Genomic DNA, 24,719 nt, shown 5'->3' with positions numbered 1-24,719 from the left:
GCGCCGCCCGCCCCCCGCGCGGCGCCCGCCGCCGGCCGTTTGCTGCTCCCTCGCCGGCCGACGCGCCCGCGCACGCATACGCATGGCACGCACGGCACGCACGGCAAGCGTGGGGCGCGCGAAACTACGCGAGCAGCGTGCTGAGCGGTGGGCTGCGCACAGAGGACGGTGGCCGTCCGAGGACAAAGTAGGAACTGCAGGAAATCGGGGCTCCAGGCCGAGGGGCGGGGCCTTTCTGGGAGGTGCCGGACAAATCTTGGCCACCAGGAACGGAGGCAGGGCCAGGCCTGAAGACAGAGGGGAGGTTCAGGGAACAGCCTTCTTCAGAGGGGCGGGGCCGAATCGCCTCGGCAACCAGGAACTAAGGTGGGAAAGTGGGTGACTGAGAGGGAAGAGAGGTCCAGGGGGCGGGACCTATACCGTAGAAGGCGGAGCCGACTATCCTTGGCAACCACAAAAGGAGGTAGAGATAAGACTAGGGCCGCGCAGTTGGTCGGGGGGCGGTGCCTTTCTTAGAAGGGTGGGTCTAGTCTCCTTGGCAACCAGGAAAGGAGGCGGGGACGTGAGGGGGAGGGGAGCTAGAAGGGGAACGACTCTAGAGGAGGATAACCTAAGGGGCGGGGCCAGTAGCGGCTCACAGTGGAAGGATGTAGGGTCCAAGACTGACGCTGCACGAGGAGGGGCCGAGTTTCCGTGCTACCCATGAGCGGAGGTGGGGTCAAGCCTGGTGGCGGCCTAGGAATTCCGATATGGGTCCTGAACGTCTGCGTGAAGCGGGCCTGTTAGCGGAGCCGTTTCCTTAGCAACCAGATTGCGCTGCTAGACAGGTCTGAGGGCATAGGAGGGGCTGGGGGCGTGGTCTCGGGGGGCGGGGCCGTCTCCTTAGCAACCAGGCTGTGATGCTGTGGGCGGTGGAACTGTGAGCGTGGTCGGCTTGGGGCGGAGCTGTCTCCTTAGCAACCAGGATGGGACAGTGTCTCAGCCTGAAAGCCGGCAAGGAGCTGGGGAGTGGGCCCGTCTCCTTGGCAACCAGGATCGGAGGTGGAGCTGGCGAAAATCATTGCTTTGTGGCAAAGTTGGTGGAGGGGCGTCACCTGAAAGGGGGTGGGACCTGGTCTCTTTGGCAACTGCCCTCGGGGGCGGGACCATCTCTGGACCCAGGAGGCCGAGGTGCGGAGCCTTCTCTTTCTGGCCACCCTGTCCCTCTTCTACCGCTGTCCATCGCCCTCATGGGCGCTCACCTGCAGATACTCGTTCGCACTGGCTGTGGCCCTCCGATGCACGGTCCCCAGACCCCGCAGCTTTCTTTCTCGTGTCTATAAGTCTCTAGAGCTCCCCTCTCCACACCCTTACCTGCACCAGATAAACAGTAAAGCCAGCCGAAGGAAGTATTGTGTATGAGCGGTATACACCAGGCGTCCCAGAAACATTTGTGGCACATACGCTGACGGGATCTATTCCCTGGGAGAAGGAGGGCCCTCTAGCCTAGCCTAGCCTGCACGGCAGCTGGTATCTCGGTATACCCCCTGCATATACACAGGCCTGTGTCATCTCCCAGCCCAGGCCCAGAATGTTTCTGACGTTAGTTTCTGTATTTATTTCCTTACTCATTCAATATTTATTGAGCACCAATAGTATAGCAGATCCAATATAGGATGCCCACAAACAGCCCAGCCCCGTGGGGCTGAGTGACAGGATGGGACCCTAGAGTGACCTGGATACCAGAAGGGCTGGGGGAGGTGAGAAGAGGGCACTGGACCCAGGGCATGCGGAGTGAATAAGAGTTGGTTGGAGTTGGGCTTCCTGCAGGGAGGGGGCATTCGACGTGACTACTGGCCCAGAATTCCTACGCTAACCACCGGAGGGCGCCAGGGCTCCATCAACTGGGAACTAGTTACCTCTAGAGCCAAGCCTGGTGGTCAGTGACTTGAAGCAGCTCCAGGATCCGTTTATATCAACATTTATTTGAGTTACCCTCCACCAGGTACTTGTTAAAAGACCTCAGCGCCGGTGGGCCTGGGTTCAACTCCCACCATGCCACCCACTGCAGTGTGACCCTGGGAAAGACACTTTGACCTCTCTGAGCCACAAAAGAGCTTGCCTCCTGGGAGTTCCATTCCTCTACACCTGTCGCCTTGAGGTGCTGTGGCCTCCAGGGTTCCATTGGTAACCAGGTGATTATATTGTTGCTGTCATTTGAAGAAAGACATTTTCTCCCTAAGCCTGTCTACCCTAGGTGATGGTGTGTCATTCCCAGAAGGACCAGGGGCTCTTGAGAGGCCACATCTGGAAATGTGCTCTCCTTCCTCCCCCAGCTCTCCTCAGACTCTGGCTTCAATTGTCTCCACACTGAGCAGGCAGCTGCCTTCCATGTGAGCTCTGTAGGCTCCTGTCTAGTTAATGGGGACAAGTCATCCCAGCCACTGGGTTAGTTGATGCAGGGGAATCACAAGGGCAATTTGATGAAATCCTGTTTCAAAATAAAAAGTGAAGAGAGCGCCGGGTGTGGTGGCGCATGCCTTTAATCCCAGCACTTGGGAGGCAGAGGCAGGTGGATCTCTGGGAGTTCCACAGAGATCTACAAGTGAGTTCCAGGAGAACTGGAGCTACAGGGAGACCCTGTCTCAAAAAGAAGAGAGCTGGGTGCATGGCTCTCAGAGGTAGAGTGACAGCCTAGAATCATCCCCCAGTGAGGGTCTGGGTGCATGGCTCAGAGGTAGAGTGACAGCCTAGAATCCCCCAGTGAGGTGCTGGAGGCATGGCTCAGGAGTAGAATGACAGCCTAGAATCCCCAGTGAGGGGCTGGGGACATGGCTTAGGGTAGAGTGACAAGCTTAGAATCCCTCACTCTGGGGTGTGGCTCAGTGGCTCAGGGGTAGAGTGACAGTCTTGAATCCCCCAGTGAGGGGCTGGGGGCTTGGCTCAGGGGTAGAGTGACAGCCTGGAATCCCCCAGTGAGGGGCTGGGGGCGTGGCTCAGGGTAGAGTGACAGCCTAGAATCCCCAGTGGGGCTGGGGGCTTGGCTCAGGGGTAGAGTGACAGCCTAGAATCCCCAGTGAGGGGCTGGGATTATGGCTCCATGCACAGCTTGTGGATATTCTGGATTCAATTCCCAGTGCTAGATAAACAAAGATTCCAAACTTGGGGCTGGGGGTGGGGGGCTCAGTGGGTTAAGGAACTTGCTGCTAAGCCTGATGGATGTCTTGAATTCAATACACAGAACTCTTAAGTTTTTTAATTTTTTTTTTAATTTTATGTGTATGAATGTATTGCTTGCATGTGTGTAAGTGCACCTGTGTCATGAAATGCCCACAGAGGTCAGAATGTCAGATTCCCTGGAATTGAAATTAGGAACAGTTGTTAGCAGCCATGTGGGTATGTGGGTGCTGGGAACAGAACCCGGGTTCTCTGAAAGAACAACCAGTGCTCTTAACTGCTGAGTCATCTTTCCAGCCCCAATACCCAGAACTGTTTTTTTTTTTTTTTTTTTGTCTTTTTTGAGACAGGGTCTCCCAATAGCCCCAGCTCGCCTGGAACTCACTATGTAGACCAGGCTGACCTCAAACTCACAGAGATCCTCCTGCCTCAGCCTCCCGAGTGCTGGGATTAAAGGCATGCACCACCATGCCTGGCATATACCCAGAACTCTTATGGTGGAAAGAGAAAATAGACTCCCATGCTGGGCATGGTGGTGGTGCAGGCCTTTAATCACAGCCCTGGAGAGGCAGAGGCAGGTGCATCTTTGTGAGTTAAAGGCCAGCCTGTCTATATAGTGCGTTCCAGGCCAGCTGGGGGCTACAGGGCATGTCTCAAGAAAAAGGGGGTGTTGGGAAATAGACTCCCAAAAGTTGTCCTTTGATTTTCAAACATCCAAGTACAGGCACATTAATAATAAAAGTAATTAAAATTATTTTTGTTGTTTTCAGACAGGGTCTCCATGTAACCCTGGCTGTCCTGGAACTTGCTATGTAGTCTAGGCTGGCCTCCAACACACAGAGATCCACCTGCCTCTGCTCCCTGAGTGCTGGGATTTCTAACAACTCTCCGTAACTCCGGTTCCAGGGGATCTGACAACCTCTTCTGTCCTCTGCGGGCACTGCATGACATGGGTGCACTTACCTACATGCAGGCAATACACGCATACACATAAAAGTACATGTGATAATTAAGCAAGTGCCATCGGAGGACAGAAGAGCTACATTGGATCCCCTGGAGCTTGAGTTACGGGCAGTTGTTTTAGCCACAATATGGGTGCTGGGATTCAAACCCAAGTCTTCTGCAAGAACAGCCAATAGCTATAACCACTGAGCCATCTCTCCAGACCCTTTAGCTTGTACTTGTGATTCTGCAGGCCCTGTACACACAGAACATGCTAGATGCTCCACTCTCTGTGGCCCATCCATCCTCCATGTCATGTGGCTGTGCTGTATCTGTAGCAAGGAAGAGGGATGATTGATAACACCGAGACCCATTTTAGTCAATCAGGAGTCACCTCTGTCATTGAGGGTGGGATCTGCATTCTGTGACAGAGATGGTTTCCTGATAGCTGCAAAAACTGTCAGGAAGAAGAGTATTTGGGCAGGGTGGGGACCTCGTGGAAAAGTTGCTGTGGGATGGAGCTGGAGCTTAGCTGTGCATACACATAAAATAAAAATAATAAATAAAATTAAAAAAAATTATATGTGTGTGTAGCCTACATGTGTATAAGTGCACCTGTGTCATGCAGTGCCCTCAGAGATCAGAAGAAGGTGTTGGATCCCCTGGAACTGGAGTTATGGATGGTTGTTAGCCACCATGGGCTGTTGGGAATTGAACCTAGGTCCTCTGCAAGAGCAGCTAGTGCTCTTAACCTCTGAGCCATCTCAGAGCATCACTTTTACTAGCCTTGTTCCTGCAGGGGGAAGCTTCAAGTTCTCATTCACAGACTGGAGGTCCTTGAGTGCTCATACCCACATCACACACCACTCTGAAAAACCCACTCTCTTGGGCCCTTTAATGTCCTTCATTGGCCTAAAATGCAAACCAGTGCTTTCAGAAGTTAGTTCTGTCAGAGGCTAGCAGCAAAAATTCACCTTAAACAGGGTTCAGCTTACTGGGAAGGTGTTTCAGGTGTGTCTGGGTCCAGGAGTTCAGGTGCCACAGTGGATCACTGCCCTTTGGGCACTGTATCTCTCCTGTCTGGCTGCCTTCTGGATCCTGGCAGGGGCTATCTGAAGCTGTGTGTACAGTCTTCTAGCCCAGCACATGACAGATGGCCGTCCATCAGCCAGAGTTCAGGCTGCCTCTTAGGTTCGCCCCATGGGACCTGGATGCCCACTGTTCAGTCACAGCAACAGAAACACAGGTGATTTCTAAAGGAAAATGTAATCTCGTAGTCTCAGACCAGATCGGGGATTCCTGCCACATCACTGAGGAGGGGCCAGGACCCACACTTCCACACATGGTGCTCAAATTTTTTTTTTTTTTGTCTTTTTGAGACAAGGTCTCCTTGTTGCCACGACTGTCCTGGAATTTGCTATGGAGACCAGGCTGGCCTCGATCTCACAGAGATCTGCCTGCCTCTGCCTTTCGAGTGCTAGGATTAAAGGTGTGTGCCACCACACCTGGCTGGTCCTCAAATATATTAAAAAAAATTTTTTTTTTGGTCTTTTTGGGACAGGGTCTCTCTATAGCCCCAGCTGGCCTGGAACTCAAGACCTGGTTGGCCTTGAACTCATAGAGATCTGCCTGCCTCTGCCTCCCAAGTGCTGGGATTAAAGGCATGCGCCACCACGCCCACCCAATATTTTAAAAGTATTTTATATTTATGTGTATGAGTCTATTGCCTGCATGTATGTAAGTGCACCCATGTTGTATGCCTGCGGAGGTCAGAAGAGGGTGTTGGATCCCCTGAAACTGGAGTTATGGATGATTGTTAGCTACCATGTGGCTGCTGGGAACCAAACCCGGGTCCTCTGGAAGAGCAGCCAGTCAGTACTCTTAACCACAGAGTCATCTCTACAGTCCCTCTCAAATTTTTTTTTTTTGTGTGTGTGTGTTTTTGAGACAGGTCTCCCTGTAGCCCTAGCTGGCCTGGATTCGCTATGGAGACTAGGCTGTCCTCGAACTCTCAGAGATCTGCCTGCCTCTGCCTCCTGGGTGTTGGGATTAAAGGCATGTGCCACCACGCCCAGCCAAATTTTTTTTTTCCAGCCAAATTTTTTAAAAAATATTTTATTTTTATTTTATGTGTATGAGTGTATTGCCTGCATGTATGTGAGTGCAATGCCATGAAGGTCAGAAGAAGGCTTTGGATTCTCCTGGAACTGGAGTTAAGGACAGTTTGTAGCTGCCATGTTGGTGCTGGGAATCGAACCCGGGTCCTCTGCAAGAGCAGTCAGTGCTCTTAACTGCTGAGCCATCTCTCCAGCCCCTTTCTCAAATTAAAAAAAATTGAGACCAGGTCCTTAAGCAACTCAGTCTGCCTTTGAACACACTATATGGCCAAGGATGACCTTGAACTTCTGACCCTCCTGCCTCAGCCTCCTGACAGCTGGGATGATAGGCCTGTGCCAACGGGTTTATGCAGTGCAGAGATGGACCCAGGGCTTTGTGCATGCTGGGCAAGTGTTCTACTGACTGAGCTATAGCCAAGACCCAGTTTGTTGGGTTTTTAAAAAAATTATAGGGCCAGGTGTGGTGGTGCACATCTTCAATCCCAGTTCTCAAGAGGCAGAGGCAGGAGGATCTTAGTAAGATTAAGACCAGCCTGGTCTACATAGTGAGTTCCAGGCCAGTTGGGGCTACAGGGAGACCCTGTTTCTATTTGAATTTTTTATCACTTTATCTCTATCTCTATCTATCTATCTATCTATCTATCTATCTATCTATCTATCTACCTACCTACCTATCTATCTATCTATCTATCTATCTATCTATCTATCTATCTATCTATCTATCTATCTATCTATCATCATCTATATTTACTAGGCAAGGAGATGGCACTTGCTGCTCTTCCAGAGGACCTGAGTTCAATTCCTAGCACCCATGTTGAGTGGCTCACAACTGCCTATAACTCCAGCTCCAGCTCTGGGGATTTGATACCTTCTTCTGATCCCCCACAGGCACCTATACCCATACACACAAACACACACACACACACACACACACACACACATACACACACACACACAGAGAGAGAGAGAGAGAGAGACACACACACACACGTACATGATGAAAAATAAATAATTAAAATTGATTGACTGAAGCAGGGTCTTACTAAAATCTTGCTGGGAAAGGCGTGGGTCACCATGCCCAGCCCAATTTTTTCCTTATTGTTTTTCGAGTCAGGGTCTGGCTATGCAGACCAGGCTGTCCTGGAATTTGTCATCCTCCTGTCTCAGCCTTCCAAGTTCTGGACTGTCAAGTGTGCTTTATTACCTCCAGGCCTTTGAAGGTCCCTAGCGTGGTACAGAAAGGTACAGAAGGACCCTAGCGTGGTCCCTAGCCAAAAAAAGACAGTTTCCCAGGTTCTGGGTCAGGGACCAGACAGCTAGACCCCTCTGTCTTGCCTTCCAGATTTAAATCTCTCGGTTTCATCCTCAAAGCACAAACGTTCTGGCTTTCTCACCTCAACAGACTGGAGCTGGCCTAGAACCCAGCCCTAGGGAGACTGAGGTAGAAGGGTCTAGAATCCCAAGACAGCCTGCAAAACAGGGCCAGACCTTATCTCAAAAAACAAAACAACAAACAAAACAAAAAAAAACAAACCAAAAACCCTGTCTCAAAAACAAAAACAGCAAAGGAGGGCTGGGGGGAATGTACCTCTGGTAAGGTGGTTGTCACGTAAGCATGAAGATTTGAATTTGGATCCCCAACACCCAAGTAAAAAGCTCTATGTGAGGATAGAATCTCAGCTCTGGGACAGGAGGTTACCTGGGGCTTGATGGACAGCCAATTTAGATGAATCATCGAGCTCCAAGTTCAGTAAGAAACCCTGTCTCAAAAAATAAGGTAGTGGGGGCTGGAGAGATGCCTCAGCAGTTGGGAGCACTGGCTGCTTTTTCAGAGGACTGGGTTCAGTTCCCAGCACCCACAGGATGGCTAACAACCATCTGTAACTCCAGTTCCAGGGGATCTGACAGGCACTTCTGGTCTCCGTGGTGCCATACATACATACAGGCAAAACACATACATAAAATAAAAATACATAAATTAAAAAAAAATAAGATGGCCAAAGCTGGGTGCCATTGCACGTACCTTTAACCTCAACACTTGGGAGGCAGAGGCAGGCAGATCTCTGCAAGACTGAGGACAACCTAGTTTATATAGTGAGTTCCAGGCCAGCCAGGGCTACAGAGTGAGACCCTGTCTCAAAATAAATTGGGGGCTGGAGAGATGACTCAGTGGTTAAGAGCACTGGCTGGTCTTGCAGAAGACCAGGTTCAGTTCCCAGCACCCACATCAGGCAACTCACAATCAGCTGTATCTCCATTCCAGAGGATCGAATGTCCCCGGCCTGAAGACACCTGCTCTTATGTATACATAACCCCCTCACACACATAATTAAAAATAAAAATAAATCTTCAAAAAATAAATTGAGCTGGCAAGATGGTTCAGTGGGTGAAGGGGCTTGCTACCAAATGTGACCTGAGTTTGATCCACAGGACCAACATGGTGGGAGAACTAACTCTGAGAGTTATCCTCTGACCTCCATACACATACATGACACATGGCCCACACACTAAATAAATGTAAAATGAGAGGCTCTGCGCGTGCACATGAGAACCAGAAGACAAGCTCAGGTTTTGTTCCTCAGGAGCCGTCCACCTTATTTGCTGGGAGCTCACAAAGTCATCCTATCCCCAGTTCCCAACTGGGATTGCAAGTGTGCTCTGTCATGCCTACCTTTTACATGGATGCTGGGGATTTGAGCTCAGGTCATCTTAGTTGTTTGGCAAGTACTTTACCTACTGAGCCAGCTGCCTTCCCAGTCTCCAGCAAAGTACTTTGTGCAGAGTTTCAGTATTTGTGTGTCAAACTCGATGTGTTGGTGCACACCTATCATCCCAGTGCTCAGGAGGCTGAGGTAGGAGAATTGTCATGAGTTTAAGGCCAGCCTGGGCTACATAGTGAATTTAGGCTAGCTGGGGCTACACAAATTCCTGTATCAAAAAAAAAAAAAAAAAAAAAGCCAGGCATGGTGGTGTATGCCCTTTAATCCCAGCACTCGGGAGGCAGAGGCAGGAGAATCTCTATGAGTTCAAGGCCAGCCTGAGTTCCAGGACAGCTGGGGCTGCAAGGAGACCCTGTCTCAAAAAGACACACACAAAAAAAAGCTGGGTGTGGTGGCACATGCCTTTAATCCCAACACCCAGGAGACAGAGGCAGGTAGATCTTTGTGAGTTCAGACAGCCTAGACTACATAGTGAGTTCCAGGCCAGGTGGAGCTACAACAAGACCCTGTCTCAAAAAATTAATTAATAAAAATAATGTGAACAGCAATTGGCTATGGGCCTCTCTGGTTCCCAGCACACAGGAGCGTGCACACACAAATCCCTTGTGAGTCAGCCTCAACCTCCTCAGGCCACCTTCAAACAGCCTCATCCTCCAGCTGCCAAAACTCCACCCCTGCAGGGGGACATGGGTCTGTCGTTTCCTGTGTTCCCCTCAGGTCTTGGTGACAGGGAAGCCTGGGGAGTTGAACGGTAATCATGGGGTGGCTGCCCGAGCTGGGGACACAGGGACACTGGACTTGCAGAGCTGTGGTGAGAGACACAGCCAAACAGGGAGGTGACAGTTGCACCAGGGTGTCCCTTGGGAGCTCCTGGGTTCCCCAGTATGTGGGAGGTGGCCCAGAGAGGGGCCTTGAACCCACGCCAACCACACAATGGCCCTTTGATTCACCAGGCCAAGGCCAGAGCAGCCCAGCATGCAGGGGTCAGGCCATGGCCAAAGTCGACACTGTTCATCCCCCACCACATGCTCTCTGTGAGAACACAGGGTCCCCAGCCCCACCCCGACCCAGGAGCATCTGTGGGAGATGCAGGGACCAGAGGCAGGTCAGCATCCCGCCTCCCATACTAGAGCAGTGAACCAACGCCTCAGCCAGCTTCGTCCAGTCTGTGAATCTGCCCGAAGCTTTACTTGTGACTGAGAAAGGGAAATGGGCCACCTGAAGGGGTGTGGGATGCATGTAAGATGAGGGGTTGGGCTCAGGAAACAGTGCCCCCAAGATCCTCATAACAAGGCCCTAGTAGAAAACCCAGTCCCATGCGGTGTCACCCTCATGAACTGTGGGAGTGCACTGCACCATGGCAGACAGGTTGCGTGTTCTTAGAAGCCAGATGTTCTATCTTAGAGAAGAAAACCCTCTTTTTTTGTTTGAACATTTATTTTGTGTGTGAGTGTGCATATGGTATAGCACAGGTGCAGAGGTCAGAGGACTCTTCTGACATCAGGAAGATGACACCAAGACAACCTTCTCCTATGTGGCTCCTGGGGCTCAAATTCAGGTTGTCAGGCTTGGCACCAAACCCCTTTACCCAATGAGTGTCCTACTCTATCCCACTCTGCCTTATTCCATTGAACACAGAGTCTCACTGGACTTCAAGCCAGACTGGCCCAAGCAATCCTCCTGTCTCTCTCCACCCCAACAACACTGGCCTCTTGCTCCCACACTGGCTTAAGTGGGTGCTGGAGATTTAAACTCGGGTCTTCATGTTTGCTCAGCATGTTTACTCTTACTACTGAGCCATCTCCTAAGACCTGATGTTTTATTTTCCTTTTTCAGATACAGTACTGTGTAGACCAGGCTGGCCTCAAACTCATGTAGCCGAGGATGACCTCTAACTCCTGATCTTCCTGCCTCCACCTCCCAATTGCTGGGATGACAGGCATGAGACACCACACCTGATTTATGTGGTGCTTGGGATGGAACCCAGGGCCTTGTGCATTCTAGATGAGCTACAAGCACTAAGCTATAAGCACTCTATTTACTGAACTGCAAGCTCTACTCATTGAGCTATAAGCACTCTACCCACAGAGCTGTAGGTCCTCTACTTGCTGAGCTACAAGCACTCTAACCACTGAACTGCAAACACCCTGTCCTCTGAGCGACAAGCACTCTAACCACTGAACTACAGACATCCTACCTTCTGTGCTACAAGCACTCTACCCACTGAGATACAAGCACTCTACTCTCTAAGTTATAGCTACAGCTTTAATTTTTTGTTCATTGGTTTTACTTGTTTTATTTTTGTTTTCTGAGATGTCTCATCATGTAGACAGGCCTTTCACACACAGCTCTGCCTGCCTCTGCTGGTATCAAAGGCCAGTGTCACCATGCCTGGCTTTAATTTGTATTTTGAGACAGGGTCTCACTCTGCTCCTATCCTGGAACACTCAGACATCCTCCTGTTCATTGTAGTGCTGGGATGATAGGTGTGAGTCTCAAAACAACAGACCCTGTTGGGCAGTTTGGGGATCCTTTCTGCAAAGGTTCCAGGTCTTGTCCATGTGAGAGGCAGACTGGGGGCCCAAGAGACTAGGTGGCAACCCCAATTTGGTGCCCAGCAGAGACCTGTGGACACACCCCCAGGTGAGCCCCTTCACTGGAGCCCCAAAGATCTCCAAATGTACTCAGGGTCCCCTGTACATGTCCACTCATGATGCCTGGACCGTGTACGCCCTGGACACTGGGATGTGTCTTCTTGGGTCACCTGGACATGTCTGCCTGGGCTCACCTGGATGTGTCCACCTGGGCCATCTCCCAAGAGCATGCCCCCAGCGTCACAGCTAGTAACCTGACCCGGCAGTGGACCCCTCTTCCCAGGCAACTGTCTGGCTCCGGATGGGACCGGGCCTGCCCCCGCTGGCCACCCCCGCGCAGGCCCTGCGCCTCGGGGACACGTCTGTCCCGCCCCGCCCCGCCTGCCGCGCCCCGCCCGCTTGGCCTTTTATAGGCCGTGCCGCCAGCTGCTGGCTAAGAACCAGTCTTGCTCCGCACTCATCATGCGTCCCGGGGCGCTGTGGCCGCTGCCTTGGGGGACCCTGGTCTGGGCGGTGGGCTTCGTGGGCACCGTGGTGGACTCGGGGGACCTCGCACCGGGTGAGTGGGGTTGGCCGGAAGGGGCGGGCAGGAGGGCCACCCACGTGGCTTGCGGAATGGGGCAGGGGGATTTTTCCCAGTGCACTTAGGCTGGGTGGGCGGGTGCAAGGGGCTTCCCACCTCCAGTCTCCAAAGAGAACTGACATTTATTGAGCGCTTACTGTTTACCTGCTTTCTACTGAGCCCACAGAACACCCAATCTTTTGGGTACTTTTTCTATTCCCGTTTTCAGGATGGGTAAACTGAGGCTCGGGGTCACGAACTTTGTAAAGGCATACTCTGGTGCTGACAGGACATTGTAGGTGTCTCCTCTAATCCCAAGGAGGCATCGCTGGGTGGTTAAACCCAAAAATACTGAGTGGAGGGCATCCCCAAGACTAAGAGCCCATGTTGGAAACAAACCTGCAACTGGCTGAGCGGGCTCCAGCCTCAGTTTCCTATTCTGTAAAGTGGGTGCTGAGGTGCTGCGGCCCAGTCTCTGGAAGGCATTCCACAGGGTTTCCTGAGCTCGGCAGAGTTCTAACATGGGAGATACAGGCTGTCCCCATTTAAGGGTGAAGGAAGTCGGGTACTCGGTGTACCCAGCCCCCACCCCGCACCACCCACCGGCCTCTGAGGGGAGCCAAGCCCCCTCCCCTAAGCCCGAGTCCCGGTCCCCGTCCCAAGGGAGAGTGAGCTCACCCTGAGGGAATGTTTCCCAGTTGGAGTGAGTAAGAGCGGGTCAGGCGAGGGGGGGCTGCAGGCCGGGGGCTCGGTTGCCCTGGGCACTGTCTAGACAGAGGGCAGAGGCTGGAAGCCACTGCAGGCCCACGGACCCTCACATGCTGAGTGCCTGGCATTTGACAGGGCTGACTGGGCTGAGTGCCAGTTCCCAGGCCCAGGGGCCGGGTGGGAGCTGGTGGTGCAGCACTGGGGTGCGGCTAAGGGGAGCCAAGCCAGGGCCATAACTGTGTGGCTTTCTGTGCCTTCTTCCTGGGCAAGGGGACAGGGCATCTGTGGTACTAGATCTGAAAGGGGGGGCATTAGACTTGGGGTTCTGGGGATTGCTTAGGAGTTTGCTGCAAGAATATCATACAGGTAGAGACCAGGGTCTAGAGTCATCCTCCTCCTCATCTTGGACATAGGTGGCGTATGCTGGCTCCAGCGGGGCCAAGAGGCCACTTGCAGTCTGGTGTTGAGGATGGATGTCAGCAGGGAGGAGTGCTGTGCATCTGGCCACATCGACAGAGCCTGGTCCAACTTCACCCACCCAGGGAACAAAATCAACCTGCTGGGTCTTTTGGGGCTTGTCCACTGTTTCCCATGCAAAGGTGAGGACCCAGGGTTGGGCTCAGGCTGCAATGAGACCCAGGAGTGGACATGAGGCTGGAGAGAGGACCCTAGCCTCAGAGAGGGGTCAGTTGGGGACACCCTGGGACTCAGGATTTAGCTAGTCAGGCTTGAGGAGGCTCTGGGGAACCCCCTGGGTTCATCACCCTTACCTGCACTGTACCTTGCTGGTAGAGAACTTACTGAGGACACCCAGGTGGCTGCCCCCACTATGCATACCTGGGCTCTGAGCCCCAACAATTCTACTTAATGCACTTGGGGTACCTGGGTTTAGTTCTGAGCAATGCCACCCATCCGTCACTGGGCACACAGTGACAGTTCAGATACCCTCTATCTTTAAGGACAAGTTGACTGGAGCTCCCTCCCCCCGTGTGGTCAATGCTGAGCCTGAAAGGATGAGAAAGTTCCCAGCTTGGAGGAAGTGGGCATTAGATCTGGGGTATTGCAAGCTGGCTAGGAGTTTTCTGGGTAGAGCCCATAGGGATAGTCAGGCAGGTCAGCAAGGATGAGGTGGGATGACAGAGAAGGCCAAGTCTGGGAGCCCAGCTGGCTTCTGAGCCCTGATTAACCTCGGCCCAGCCTGGCTGGGTGGTCCCAAACTCATTCCCCTGTGCCTCTCCTCCAGACCCCATCCCTAGCTTCTGGAAAGAGGACACATTTGAAAAAGCTCTGGGCCCATGAGGTGGCCCAGCACTGTCCTCCCCAACCTCACCCTGGGGACAGGAATTCAGTCCCTCAAGAGGCCAGCTAGAGGAAGTTTCCAGATGTGTATGTGGGCAGGCTGTGTGGGGATGTTCAGGTGCCGCCACGAGGTGGGGGGTGGGGGGGGGTGGGGCTGTGCCTCTGTTCTCAAGAATGCTAGTTGACCCAACTAGTTAGTTGGCTAGTCTCCATAGCTAGTTGGCTAGTCTCCATAGCCTTTTTTTTTTTTTGGTCTTTTTTGAGAGAGGGTCTCCCTGTAGCCCCAGCTGTCCTGGAACTCACTATGTAGACCAGGCTGGCCTGGAACTCACAGAGATCCCCCTGCCTCTGCCTCCCGAGTACTGGGATTAAAGGCACGCCCAGCCCATAGCCACTTTTTTTTAAAAAAAAATTTTTATTTTATGTGTATGAATGTTATGCCTGCGTGTAAGTAAGTGCACCCTTGTCGTGCAGTGCCCACGGAGGACAGAAGAGGCAATCGGATCCCCTGAGACTGGAGTTACAGACAGTTGTTAGCTGCCATGTGGGTGCTTGGATTTGAATCCAGGTCTTCTGCAAGAACAGTCAGTGTTCTTAACTGCTGAGCCTTCTCTCCAGTTCCTCCATAGCCACTTTTACACACAGGGAAAGTGAGGCCAGAGTGTTCCACAAGAAACAGAACCAGGAGAGGAAGGGATGCTCATCCTGGGATGCAACCTGGAGTTCCCAGGCTAGGGTGCGCCTGGTTCCCTTTGTGCTCAGCTGTATCCAGGCCTCAGTTTCCCAGGCTGTCAAATGGTGGTTAAGGAATATATTAACAGGTAGCCAAGCGTGGTGGGCACAGATCTGCAGTCCTCAGCACTTGGGAAGTAGAGGCAGGCGGATCGGGAGTTCAAGGCCAGTCCTGGGTAAATATGGAGCTTGAAGCCAATCTGGGCTACATGAGAGCAGAACGAAATAAAAAGGGGGAGGGGCGCAGTGGAGACCCCAAGCACAAGGCTTCTTCCAGCCTGGCCTCAGTTTCCCCACCCGAGAATGGAGTTTTGCAGGGTGAACCCCTTCCCCACACCTCCTTGGGGAGGTCCGGGAAGTGGGATGACAGATGACCCCGGCCAGGTGCACAGGTGGGCTGGCACGTGGAGAACCCATGCGTATGTCCTGTACCCACAGATTCTTGTGATGGAGTGGAGTGCGCTCCAGGCAAGGCCTGCCGCATGTTGGGGGGCCGCCCGCGCTGCGAGTGCGCACCCGACTGCACGGGGCTGCCCACAGGATTGCAGGTCTGCGGTTCCGACGGCGCCACCTACCGGGATGAGTGCGAACTGCGCACCGCGCGATGCCGTGGACAGCCGGACCTGCACATCATGTACCCCGGCCGCTGCCAGAGTAAGAGTCGGGGGCCTTAGACAGGGCGGGTCCTGAGGAGAGGCAGGACCCTGAGGGGCGGGGCCTGAGGCAGGACAAAGAGAGGCCGGGCCTGGGGTGGGCGGTGCTCAGCAAGAGACAGGCCAGAGAGGGGCGGGGCCACAGGGCGGGACCTGGGTTGGCGGGGCCCAGGGTGAGGCAGGACCGGAGCGGGGCCTGAGGCATGACAGAGAGGGGCCTGGAAGGGCGGGGCCCCCTGGGTGGGCGGGGTCTGTCTGAGGCAGGACGGGGGCGGGGCCAGGACGGGGGCTGGGCAGGGCTTAGAAAGAGGTCGGACCGAGAAGAACGGAGCCACAGGAGGCTTGGGAAGGGCGGGTCCTGGTTGTCGGTGTCCAGCCTGAGGCAGGTCATGGAGGGCTGGAGTCACGGGGCGAGGCTACGCAGACCTGCAGTCGGTTCGCGGCACTGAGGCAGAAGCCAGTGTCTTGGGACCCGCTTCAGACCTCAGGGTCCCGGACGGCTACTAAGCCAAGGGGCGGGACCGCGGCGGGGCCGTGCGCAGGGGCACCAGCCGGGGCTTGGTAGAGCTGGGCGGGGCCTGCTGCCCGGGGGCGGGGTTTTCAGGTGGAACCTTGTCCCGGTAGCTGGACTCCCCAGCTTCCCTGACCCTCCTCTGTCCGGCCAACAGAGTCCTGCGCAAACGTGGTGTGCCCTCGCCCACAGTCCTGCGTCGTGGACCAGACGGGCAGCGCGCATTGCGTGGTGTGTCGTGCAGCGCCCTGCCCACTGCCCTCCAGCCCGGGCCGGGAGCTCTGCGGCAACAACAACGTCACCTACATCTCCTCGTGTCACCTCCGCCGGGCCACCTGCTTCCTGGGCCGCTCCATCGGGGTGCGCCACCCGGGTAGCTGCATCGGTGAGACACGGGGTCCCCCGTGCCCCAGTAGGGGCCACGCAGCACACCCTCTCTCCCCAGGCCTCACAGGGTTCCGCAGCTCACCTCCTCCGCCATCCCCACAGGTGTCCCCGAGGTGTCACCAGAGGCCACATCCTCTGAGGAAGAGGAAAACTTCCTGTGAGCGGCAGCCCGTGGCCCTGGCGTTGGAGGCCGACCCTATTTTATTTATTATCACAGAAGAGTCTAATTTATGTCACTTGGACACTCCCCAAACATGGCCCAAGACCACTCGGGGATTCCCTCAGGGCCCTGAGGACATCCTGGAAGATTTTGTAAGGGCCAGTGTGTGATGGCCAGGTAGTGGGGACCAGGTTAGTCCCCTGCACCCCACACACCTGCTGGCCCAGGACAGCTCAGTGAAGACTCCCTGAGCTCATTCATCACCTGCTTTCAGAGCAGAGGTGAGGATGGGCCTGCAGATGAGTCTGGGCACAGTCATTCATTGCTCTGGGGATGTCCACCTCCACTGCCTGGCCTCAGATCAGGGTCAGGCAGTACCAGCTAAGAGCAGCACTGGGTCCCTCCCTGTTCCATCCTCTTAGGGTGGCACCTTGAACCCTGGTTGACTCCCAAGCTTAGGGTGGCTTGTGGACTGCAGGACTCCCTGTCCTCAGAGCACCTTGGAATCATCTCTAGCGCCTGCTGCCCTGTTCAGGGGACCCCTGTGGTGGTCTTTACCCAGCTAGCCTGCCTCATCTACAAGCCCAGCTGCAGCTGTGACAGCTGTCACTCAAAATTGCCCACTTGTGCCTTCCAAAAAACCAAAAGGCTAGGGTTGTAGCTCAGTGGGTACAGTGCTTATAGCTCAGTGAGTAAATTCACCTAATATGCATGAAGCCCTGGGTTTTCATCCCCAGCACCACATAAACCAGGTGCAGTGTCACAGGCCTGTCATCGCAGCACATGGGAGGTGGAGGCAGGAGGATCAGGAGTTCAAGGTTATCCTGGCTGTGTAATGAGTTTGAGGGCAGTCTGGGCTACATGAGACCCAGTCTCTCTCTCTCTCTCTCTCTCTCTCTCTCTCTCTCTCTCTCTCCTCTCCCTCTCTCTCCTCTCCCCTCTCCTCTCCTCTCCTCTCCCCCCCTTTTTTTAGTCTTTTTAAGACAGGGTCTCCCTGTAGCCCCAGCTGTCCTGGAACTCACTATGTAGACCAGACTGGCCTTGAACGAACTCACAGAGATCCGCCTGCCTCTGCCTCCTGAGTGCTGGAATTAAAGGCTTGCTCCACCACACCAGGCATCTCTCACCTTTTTGAGACAGGGTCTCCCTATAGCTCCAGCTGGCCTGAAACCCTGTCTCTTAAAAAAAATATTAAGCCAGAGCTGGGCATGGTGGCGCACACCTTTAATCCCAGCACTTGGGAGGCAGAGGCAGGTGATTTCTGGGAGTTTGAGGTCAGCCTGGTCTACATAGCAAGTTCCAGGCTAGCTGGAACTATAGGGAAACCCTGTCTCAAAAAGACCAAAAAAATAAAAAGAATTAAGCCAGGCATGGTGGAGGCAGAGGCAGGTGGATCTCTGTGAGTTCCAGGCCAGCTGGTCTACCTAATGAGTTCCAGGACAGCTGGGGCTACAGGGAGACCCTGTCTCAAAAAAAGACCAAACAAAGCAAACAAAACAAAAAAATTAAAAAGAAGGCCCAGCCCCCCAATTTAGGGACAAGTATTTTTCAAGAGGTCTTTCCCGGCATACTCTGGTCCCCAACAGTGCCTTACCTATAAAATCCAGAAAAGTGTCCTCAGCTGGGTGGGGGGGTTGGGGGGGTGTCCCTCAGAGACCCCACATGGCAGCCTCTCCCACCCTGGATTTCTGCCTCAGCAAAGAAATAAAGACTGATGAAAACCACCTGGGTATCCCTCCTCTCTCTGAGTCTGGGGACTAGGGTAGTGCTGGGGTCCTGGAAGCTTCTAGCAAGACACTTCACATGTGCATGGGACCCTGGGAAGGGATGGAGGCAGGTGAGGGAGAGGAAGTGGGTCTTTGAGCATTGCCAGAAGGATGGGGACAAGATGGCTTTAAAATGAAACTGGTCAGTGGCTCAGGGGAGGAGTTCAGAAAAGGGGAACCACAGTTTGTTAAGATATCAGGGCCTACTGTGGTGGGCAAACTTTAATCCCAGCACTTCTGAGGCAGAGGCAGGCAGATCTTTGTGAGATTGAGGCCAGCCTGGGCTACATAGCTAGTTCCAGACCAGCTGGGGCTACAGGGAGATTCTGTTCTCAGCACCCACATGATGGCTAACAACCATCTGTAACTCCAGTTCCAGGAGATCCGACACCCTCTTCTGGTCTACTTGGACATTGCATGACATGGGTGCACTTACATACATGCAGGTAAGGATTCATACACATAAAATTAAAAAAAAAAATAAGTCTCTGGGCATGGTGGTACACGCCTTTAATCCCAGCACTCAGGAGGCAGAGGCAGGCGGATCTCTGTGAGTTCAAGGCCAGCCTGTTTTTTGTTCAAGGCCAGCCTGGTCTACACAGTGAGTTCCAGGACAGCTGGGGCTACAGGGAGACCCTGTCTTTGAGACACCGAAAAAAACCCCAAATAAGTCAATATATATATATATATGTCTTTTTGAGACAGGGTCTCCCTGTAGCCCCAGCTGTCCTGGAACTCACTGTGTAGACCAGGCTGGCCTTGAACTCACAAGAGATCCGTCTGCCTCTGGCTCTGGAGTGCTGGGATTAAAGGCGTGTACCACCATGCCCAGCATCAAAATAATTTTTAAATATTTATTCTATTAATTTTATGCATGCAAGTGTATTGCCTGCAATGCCTATGGAGGTCACAAGAGGGCATCAGATCCCCTAAAACGAGTTCCAGATGGTTGTTAGCCACCATGTGGGTGCTGGAAATTGAACCCAGGTCCTCTGGAAGAGGAGTTAGTGCTCTTAACCACTGAGCCAACATGCCAGTACCAAGTCAAAACAATTTTTAAAAATTATTAAAAACTGAGTCCACCTTAAGCCAGTTGAGGTGGCACACACCTTTAACCCCAGCACTCAGGAGGCAGAAGCAGGCTCTGTGAGTTCAAGGCTAACTTGGTCTATATACCATATAGCTAGTTCCAGGTCATCTGGGGCTACAGGGAGACCCTGTCTCAAAAAGACCAAAAAAGAAAAGAAAAAAACAAACAAACGAAAAACCAACAGGGCTGGAGAGATGGCTCAGCAGTTAAGAGCACTGACTGCTCTTACAGAGGACCCGGGTTTGATTCCCAGCACGCACATGGTGGCTATGAACCATCCTTAACTCCAGTTCTAGGGGAATCCAAAGCCCTCTTCTGACCTCCGCGGCATTGCACGACATGGGTGCACTCACATACATGCAGGCAATATACGTTCATAACACATAAAATAAAAATAATAAATAAAGTCCAGGCATGGTGCATGCCTTTAATCCCAGCACTTGGGAGGCAGAGGCAGGCAAGGCTAGCCTGTTCTACATAGTAAGTTCCAGGACAGCTGGGGCTACAGGGAGACCCTGTCTCAAAAAGACCAAAAAATAAATAAATAAAATATTAAACAAAAAACAAAACAAAATCTGAGTGCACCTTACTGAAGACCCAGTTTGGGATTCCAGGGAGAGGTGACACCATTTTTTGTTCCCCCAGCCTGTTTTCCTTAGTGGGGTTAGTGGACATTCGATGACAGGGGAACATCAGGTACAAAAGCCAGGGGGCCACTCAGAGTGGGGACTGTGAGGTGGGCATGGACAAGCCCAGTTTGTGCTGGAGAGGGTGTGTAGGGGCTGTGAAAGAGTCTTGGCAGACAGGGTAACTCTGTGGGCTGTGTGTGGGGTGGGGGTCCTGGAGTTGATGGCACATCAAGCCTTCATCCATGTATCTGCTTAACTGCTTAGTTCATATGTTCCTGCCTTCAATTAGGCCATTCAGTTTGAGATGGATGTCTGCACTCCATACCCCAAGTTCCTAGGGTTCTGAACCCCAACCATTGAATATTCCAGATTGGAGTGGATGAGATGAAGTTCAAGTGGCTCTAACTGGACATCCCCACAGATGGTGGGGAGGAGTGGCCCCAAACCACACCCCAGATCCATGCCACGAAGGCAGACACTTGTGTGTAGACATCCAGAGTCCTGGAAGCACCATATCAGAAGCCCAAAAAAGAGACCAGGTCATGGGCCCGGCTCCCACAGACTAGGGGGCCCCCAAAATCTACCTGCAGTGGAGAGATGAGGTTAGGTATTGGTCTTAGGAAACCTGTTTCTCCTCCTATAAGATTGTGGTCACTGTGCAGTACACAACGTGCATCCCTGGGCAGCAACCCCTGAACGTCTCTCCACCTGGTGTCTGAAAGTCCAGTTCCAAGGGATTTGTCGCCCTCTTTTGACCTCTGCAGGCACTGCACACATGGATGCACATATATGCATGCAGGCACAACACTAGTACACATTAAATAAAAATTTAAAAACCCTCCAACCTAGCCGGGTGTGGTGGCACACATTTTTAATTCCAGCACTCTGGAGGCAGAGGCAGGTGGATCTCTGAGTTCAAGGCCAGCCTGTGTGCATATCCAGTTCCAGGCCAGCTGAGGCTACAGGTAGACACTCAAAAAAGACCAAACAAACAAACAAAAAAAACCAACCAACTAAAACTCCAACTTGCTGTACAGAATCAGATTTTAGGAGCGTTGTCCAAGCTGTCTTGTTTCTGCCCAGGGCATTTTTGTGCACTGTGCAGCCTGCACAGCTGAGCATAAAAAATCCTGTGTGTCTCTCAACCACTCCAACCTTCCTGGGCCTCAATTATTGCAGCTGCTCCAACACTAGTGGGGCTCAGTTCCCAAGGAACCCCCTGTCCAACTCCAATCCCCCTTTGCTTGCCTCAGTTTCCCCAGTTATGGTGTGAAATCTTAATTGAACAGAAACCTCTCCACAGGTAGTCCCTACTGTGGGTACAAAGCAGGCTGTGTTCAGCTGACCCTGCCAGGAGCTGTTGCAGGCAGCAAGATCCAGCACACGCACTTCAGTCTCCATCAGCCCTGGGGGAGGCTCCTCCAAGTCAGACACAAAACTTCAACCGGCCCTGCATCCTGGCCAAGAGTGGTGTGGCACCTCTTGGTGGCAGCCATACCAGATTCACAGCAGGAGCCAGGACTGCAGAGCCATTCAGCTGTGAGGAGAATGCTGGATTGAGACCCACTGCTCCCCCTTTGCTGCTCAGACCATTCTGGCCTCAGTATGCCCCCTGAAGCCCCTGAGCATGGTCACTGTCAAGAATCAGTGGCAGCTGTGATCCACTCTGATGCAAGCTTTGTTCCCTTTTCCCCTGCCCACCAGGCAGCTCCATTGTGGACCAGGACTCTGACTTCTCAGCCCCATCTCTCAGCTGCCCATTGTTCCCTTTGCTTCTTTGCCCTCCATGACTTCTACCATTCTTGGGGCGAAGGCTCTGGACTTTCCATTCCAAACCCCTGGGGGTTCTCCAGGTGTTCAGGTGTGCCCTCCAGACTCCCCAGTGCAGGGGGCAGCTCCTGGGGAGCCCCATGCACCAGTTTTGCAAGCTGTGACCCCTGTTAGGTGAGGGGTGGTCACTTATGCCTGTGTGGCTTCCCCTGTCACTCAGCTGGATAGTGTAGAAAGAAAGACCCAGCCCAGGTTTGAGACTTATATGCCTGGCTGCAGCTCCGTCTCAGTTTCCTAGCTTCCTCGCCTTCAGTCTCTCCATTTTCTTCAGCCTCAAGCTCTCCACCTAGGCAGGAGACCAGGTGGCCTTGGAGGGGACTCTGGCCATTGAGATGTCACCCCCAGGCTCCAGATGCTAAAACTCTTATCTCCCTCATTTCTTCTGCTAAGAACCTGCTGCTCCTGAATCCTGCTGTCCCTGGGGATGTGGGGCATCTGAGAATCACTGTGGGCAACACTGTGTCCCACCCTTGAGGAGCATGACCCAGGGGTGCCCAGGCTTGATTCTGGGACTCTGGACAGAGCTGGGAGCCATGCAAGGCTCTGGGCAGAAGACAGACGTGACAGGGTTCAGGGGTTCCCGGTCCCTCCAGGCATTTTTTCAAACAGAATTGAGGGGCCTGGGGCATAACAAGGGCCTGTGCTCAACCCCAACACCCAAGAAAATTAAACAAATGAGCTCAGAAGTCAGCCCAGCTTACCCTCAGGAGGCAGAGGTCACTGGTGTGTGTGTCAGGTTGGTAATTGGGATGCAGGATGATGGCCCCAATGCCAAACACCTGCCTCGTGGGCTCCAGGACTGGCAATGCATGGGCCCAGTGGAGGTGTCCCTATAGGGAGATGAGAGGTAGAGATCAGCAGGGTATTCATGCAGCCCCTACCATCTCCAACTTCCTGCCACCCCCCCAGCGGCCTCATTCAGCCTCTAGTCCTAGTAATCAGAATAGTCATGAAAATACTTTGAGCTGCGCTTGGCAGCATAAGCCTTTAGTCCCAGCAGGCAGATCTCTGTGAGTTCAAGGCAGGCCTGGTCTACATAGTGAGTTCCAGGCCAGCTGGGGCTACAAGGAGACCTTGTCACAAAAACACCAAACAAACAAACAAACAAAAAAACTTTGAATTAATGCAGTACAATCATGCTATAATTCTCATTCCAGGATAGCATGTTATTATTTTGCCATACTGAAGATTAAACAAAGCCTTAATACACTAGGCAGGGGTTCCTCCCCTGAGTCACCCCCTGGGCCCCTTACTGGGAGAGTCTGGGCTGTCACTCTACCCCTGAGCCATGCCCCCAGCCCCTCATTGGGGGATTCTAGGCAGGATCTCTGTCCCTGAGCAGTACTCCCATAACTATTTTTCCTTTCTATTTTTTGAGTCAGGGTCCCCATCTACAGCCTGAGAGATGACCTTGAAATTTCCATCTTTCTGATTCAACCGTCTTGGGTAGCTGGGATTATAGGCCTGTGCCACCATACCTGGCATATTAGTTATAATCAAAAATTAAATGCTTCAAATGAAGGTGATAGTGATTATTATATTTGATTATCCGCAGTAGTACTGAGAGTGGACTTGGTCCGCCTACCACAAACTAACTCCCTGCTTGTCTGGAGTTTGACCCTTGGTGACTGCTGCATCTCACCTGTCAGTGAGACACCACCCAGCCAGTACAGAGCAGGAAGTCTGTGCACTGGTGTTGGCCCTCAAAGCTCACAGAGACCATGTAGGTCCTGGAGTGTGGCTTCACCTGTGGCCCCCAACAATCTGGGCTCCGCAGCAACCTGGCACAGGGGCAGCTGTGTGAGGTACCAGGGCAGGGGATGGGCCAATGAGGCAGCTCTCCCACAGAACAAGGGTGCAGGCTGGGCAGAGGAGGCAGAAGCAAAATTAGCGATTGGGAGGGCTGTGGGTTGGGGCTCAGTGGAGAGTCTTGTGGCTCAGTGGGTAGAGTGCTTGAAGCTCGGTGGGTAGAGCGCTCATCTAGCATGTGCGAGACCCTGAGTTCATCCCCAACACCACATAAACCAGACATGGACATGGTGGCATATCTGTCATCCCATCACTCAGCGGGTAGAGGCAGGAGGATATGGAATTCAGGGTCATCTTTGGCTACATAGTGAGTTGGAGCCAGCCTGGGCTACATAAAACCCTGCCTCCAGGAAAGAGAGAGAGGGAGAGAGAGAGAGAAAAAACAGTGGAACCCTTGGGCTCATAAGATGGCTCAGGGGGTAAAGGACAACTGAGCTCAATTCCTGTTCCTGGGACCCATATGGTGGAAGGAGAGAACAACTACCACAAGTTGTCCTGTGACCTTCCACACATGTGCCACCCCCAAAAAATCAACCAACCAATCAATCAATTAATTAATCAATCAATCAATCAATCATTACTCAATCAATCAATCAAAATGTAATTTAAAAAATTAAGAATTGGGGCTGGGTGTGATGGTGCACACCTTTAATCCCAACATGCTTCACCCAGAGTGACTACTGAGGTTAGGGTCTGGAGGCATTTGGGAGTCTCACCAGACAGCCTCATGCGCAGGGTCAGAGCAGCAGCCACAGTCAGCAGCAGATGGCCTCAGGCTCGCAACCCCATGGCTGTGGAAGACATCTCTTTAAGCAAGATCTGCGGGTGAATGGCAGGAATTGGGCTGTGGTCTGCGGTGGGGAGCTGGACAGGAACTTTTGGGAAAGGGATGGGGATTGAACTGTCCCTGGTTCCTGCAGATGATGGTCAGGATCCGAGAAGCTGAGTGCTCTGTAAGTCCAGGGTCCTGCATCGCCCTGTCTTTGTTGATCTAGCGTTTTCTTTCTTTCCTTCCTTCCTTCCTTCCTTCCTTCCTTCCTTCCTTCCTTCCTTC

At 52.9% G+C, this 24,719-nt stretch overlaps 3 protein-coding genes across 8 annotated transcripts in view; 1 reads left to right on the top strand and 2 right to left on the bottom strand.

The window, feature by feature from the left end:
- Rnf126 (ring finger protein 126) overlaps positions 1 to 110 on the bottom strand; it is a 7,487-nt gene extending 7,377 nt beyond the window's left edge. For 2 of the 5 annotated variants that reach the window (XM_008837206.3, XM_008837209.3), the window contains exon 1: positions 1 to 110. The gene's annotated coding sequence lies outside the window, so the exon portion shown is untranslated. The other 3 variants (XM_008837205.3, XM_029565479.1, XM_008837207.3) reach the window with 3 other exon arrangements.
- Positions 111 to 11,935: 11,825 nt separating this feature from the next.
- Fstl3 (follistatin like 3) lies at positions 11,936 to 17,170 on the top strand. Of its 2 annotated transcripts, XM_029565478.1 has the most exons (6): positions 11,936 to 12,088; positions 13,213 to 13,398; positions 14,920 to 15,006; positions 15,269 to 15,484; positions 16,152 to 16,379; positions 16,484 to 17,170. In XM_029565478.1, the coding sequence occupies exons 1-6, from the start codon at positions 11,992 to 11,994 to the stop codon at positions 16,540 to 16,542; spliced, it is 873 nt and encodes a 290-aa protein (XP_029421338.1). In that variant the 5' UTR covers positions 11,936 to 11,991; the 3' UTR covers positions 16,543 to 17,170. The 2 variants fall into 2 exon arrangements, with proteins under 2 accessions (XP_029421338.1, XP_008835426.1); XM_008837204.3 differs by lacking the exon at positions 14,920 to 15,006.
- Positions 17,171 to 20,427: 3,257 nt separating this feature from the next.
- Positions 20,428 to 24,719, bottom strand: part of Prss57 (serine protease 57) — a 5,506-nt gene continuing 1,214 nt past the window's right edge. Inside the window, 8 exon segments of the mRNA XM_008837259.2 lie at positions 20,428 to 20,611; positions 21,310 to 21,361; positions 21,364 to 21,484; positions 21,486 to 21,563; positions 22,558 to 22,686; positions 23,514 to 23,605; positions 23,608 to 23,637; positions 24,382 to 24,435. Coding sequence (XP_008835481.2) covers positions 20,428 to 20,611; positions 21,310 to 21,361; positions 21,364 to 21,484; positions 21,486 to 21,563; positions 22,558 to 22,686; positions 23,514 to 23,605; positions 23,608 to 23,637; positions 24,382 to 24,435 — 740 coding nt within the window.

The sequence above is a fragment of the Nannospalax galili genome, unplaced genomic scaffold, assembly GCF_000622305.1.
Source record: "Nannospalax galili isolate Female #2095 unplaced genomic scaffold, S.galili_v1.0 scaffold77, whole genome shotgun sequence".
Lineage (NCBI taxonomy): Eukaryota > Metazoa > Chordata > Mammalia > Rodentia > Spalacidae > Nannospalax > Nannospalax galili.
This window is presented reverse-complemented; position numbering and strand designations above follow the sequence as displayed.

Excerpts from the sequence above, each read along its gene's own strand:
- Fstl3 (XM_029565478.1), top strand. The coding sequence starts at position 11,992 with ATGCGTCCCGGGGCGCTGTGGCCGCTGCCTTGGGGGACCCTGGTCTGG. Across the intron at positions 13,399-14,919 it reads CCACTGTTTCCCATGCAAAG|GTAGCCAAGCGTGGTGGGCA; the intron begins GTGAGGACCCAG and ends ATATATTAACAG. Across the intron at positions 15,485-16,151 it reads GTACCCCGGCCGCTGCCAGA|AGTCCTGCGCAAACGTGGTG; the intron begins GTAAGAGTCGGG and ends TCCGGCCAACAG.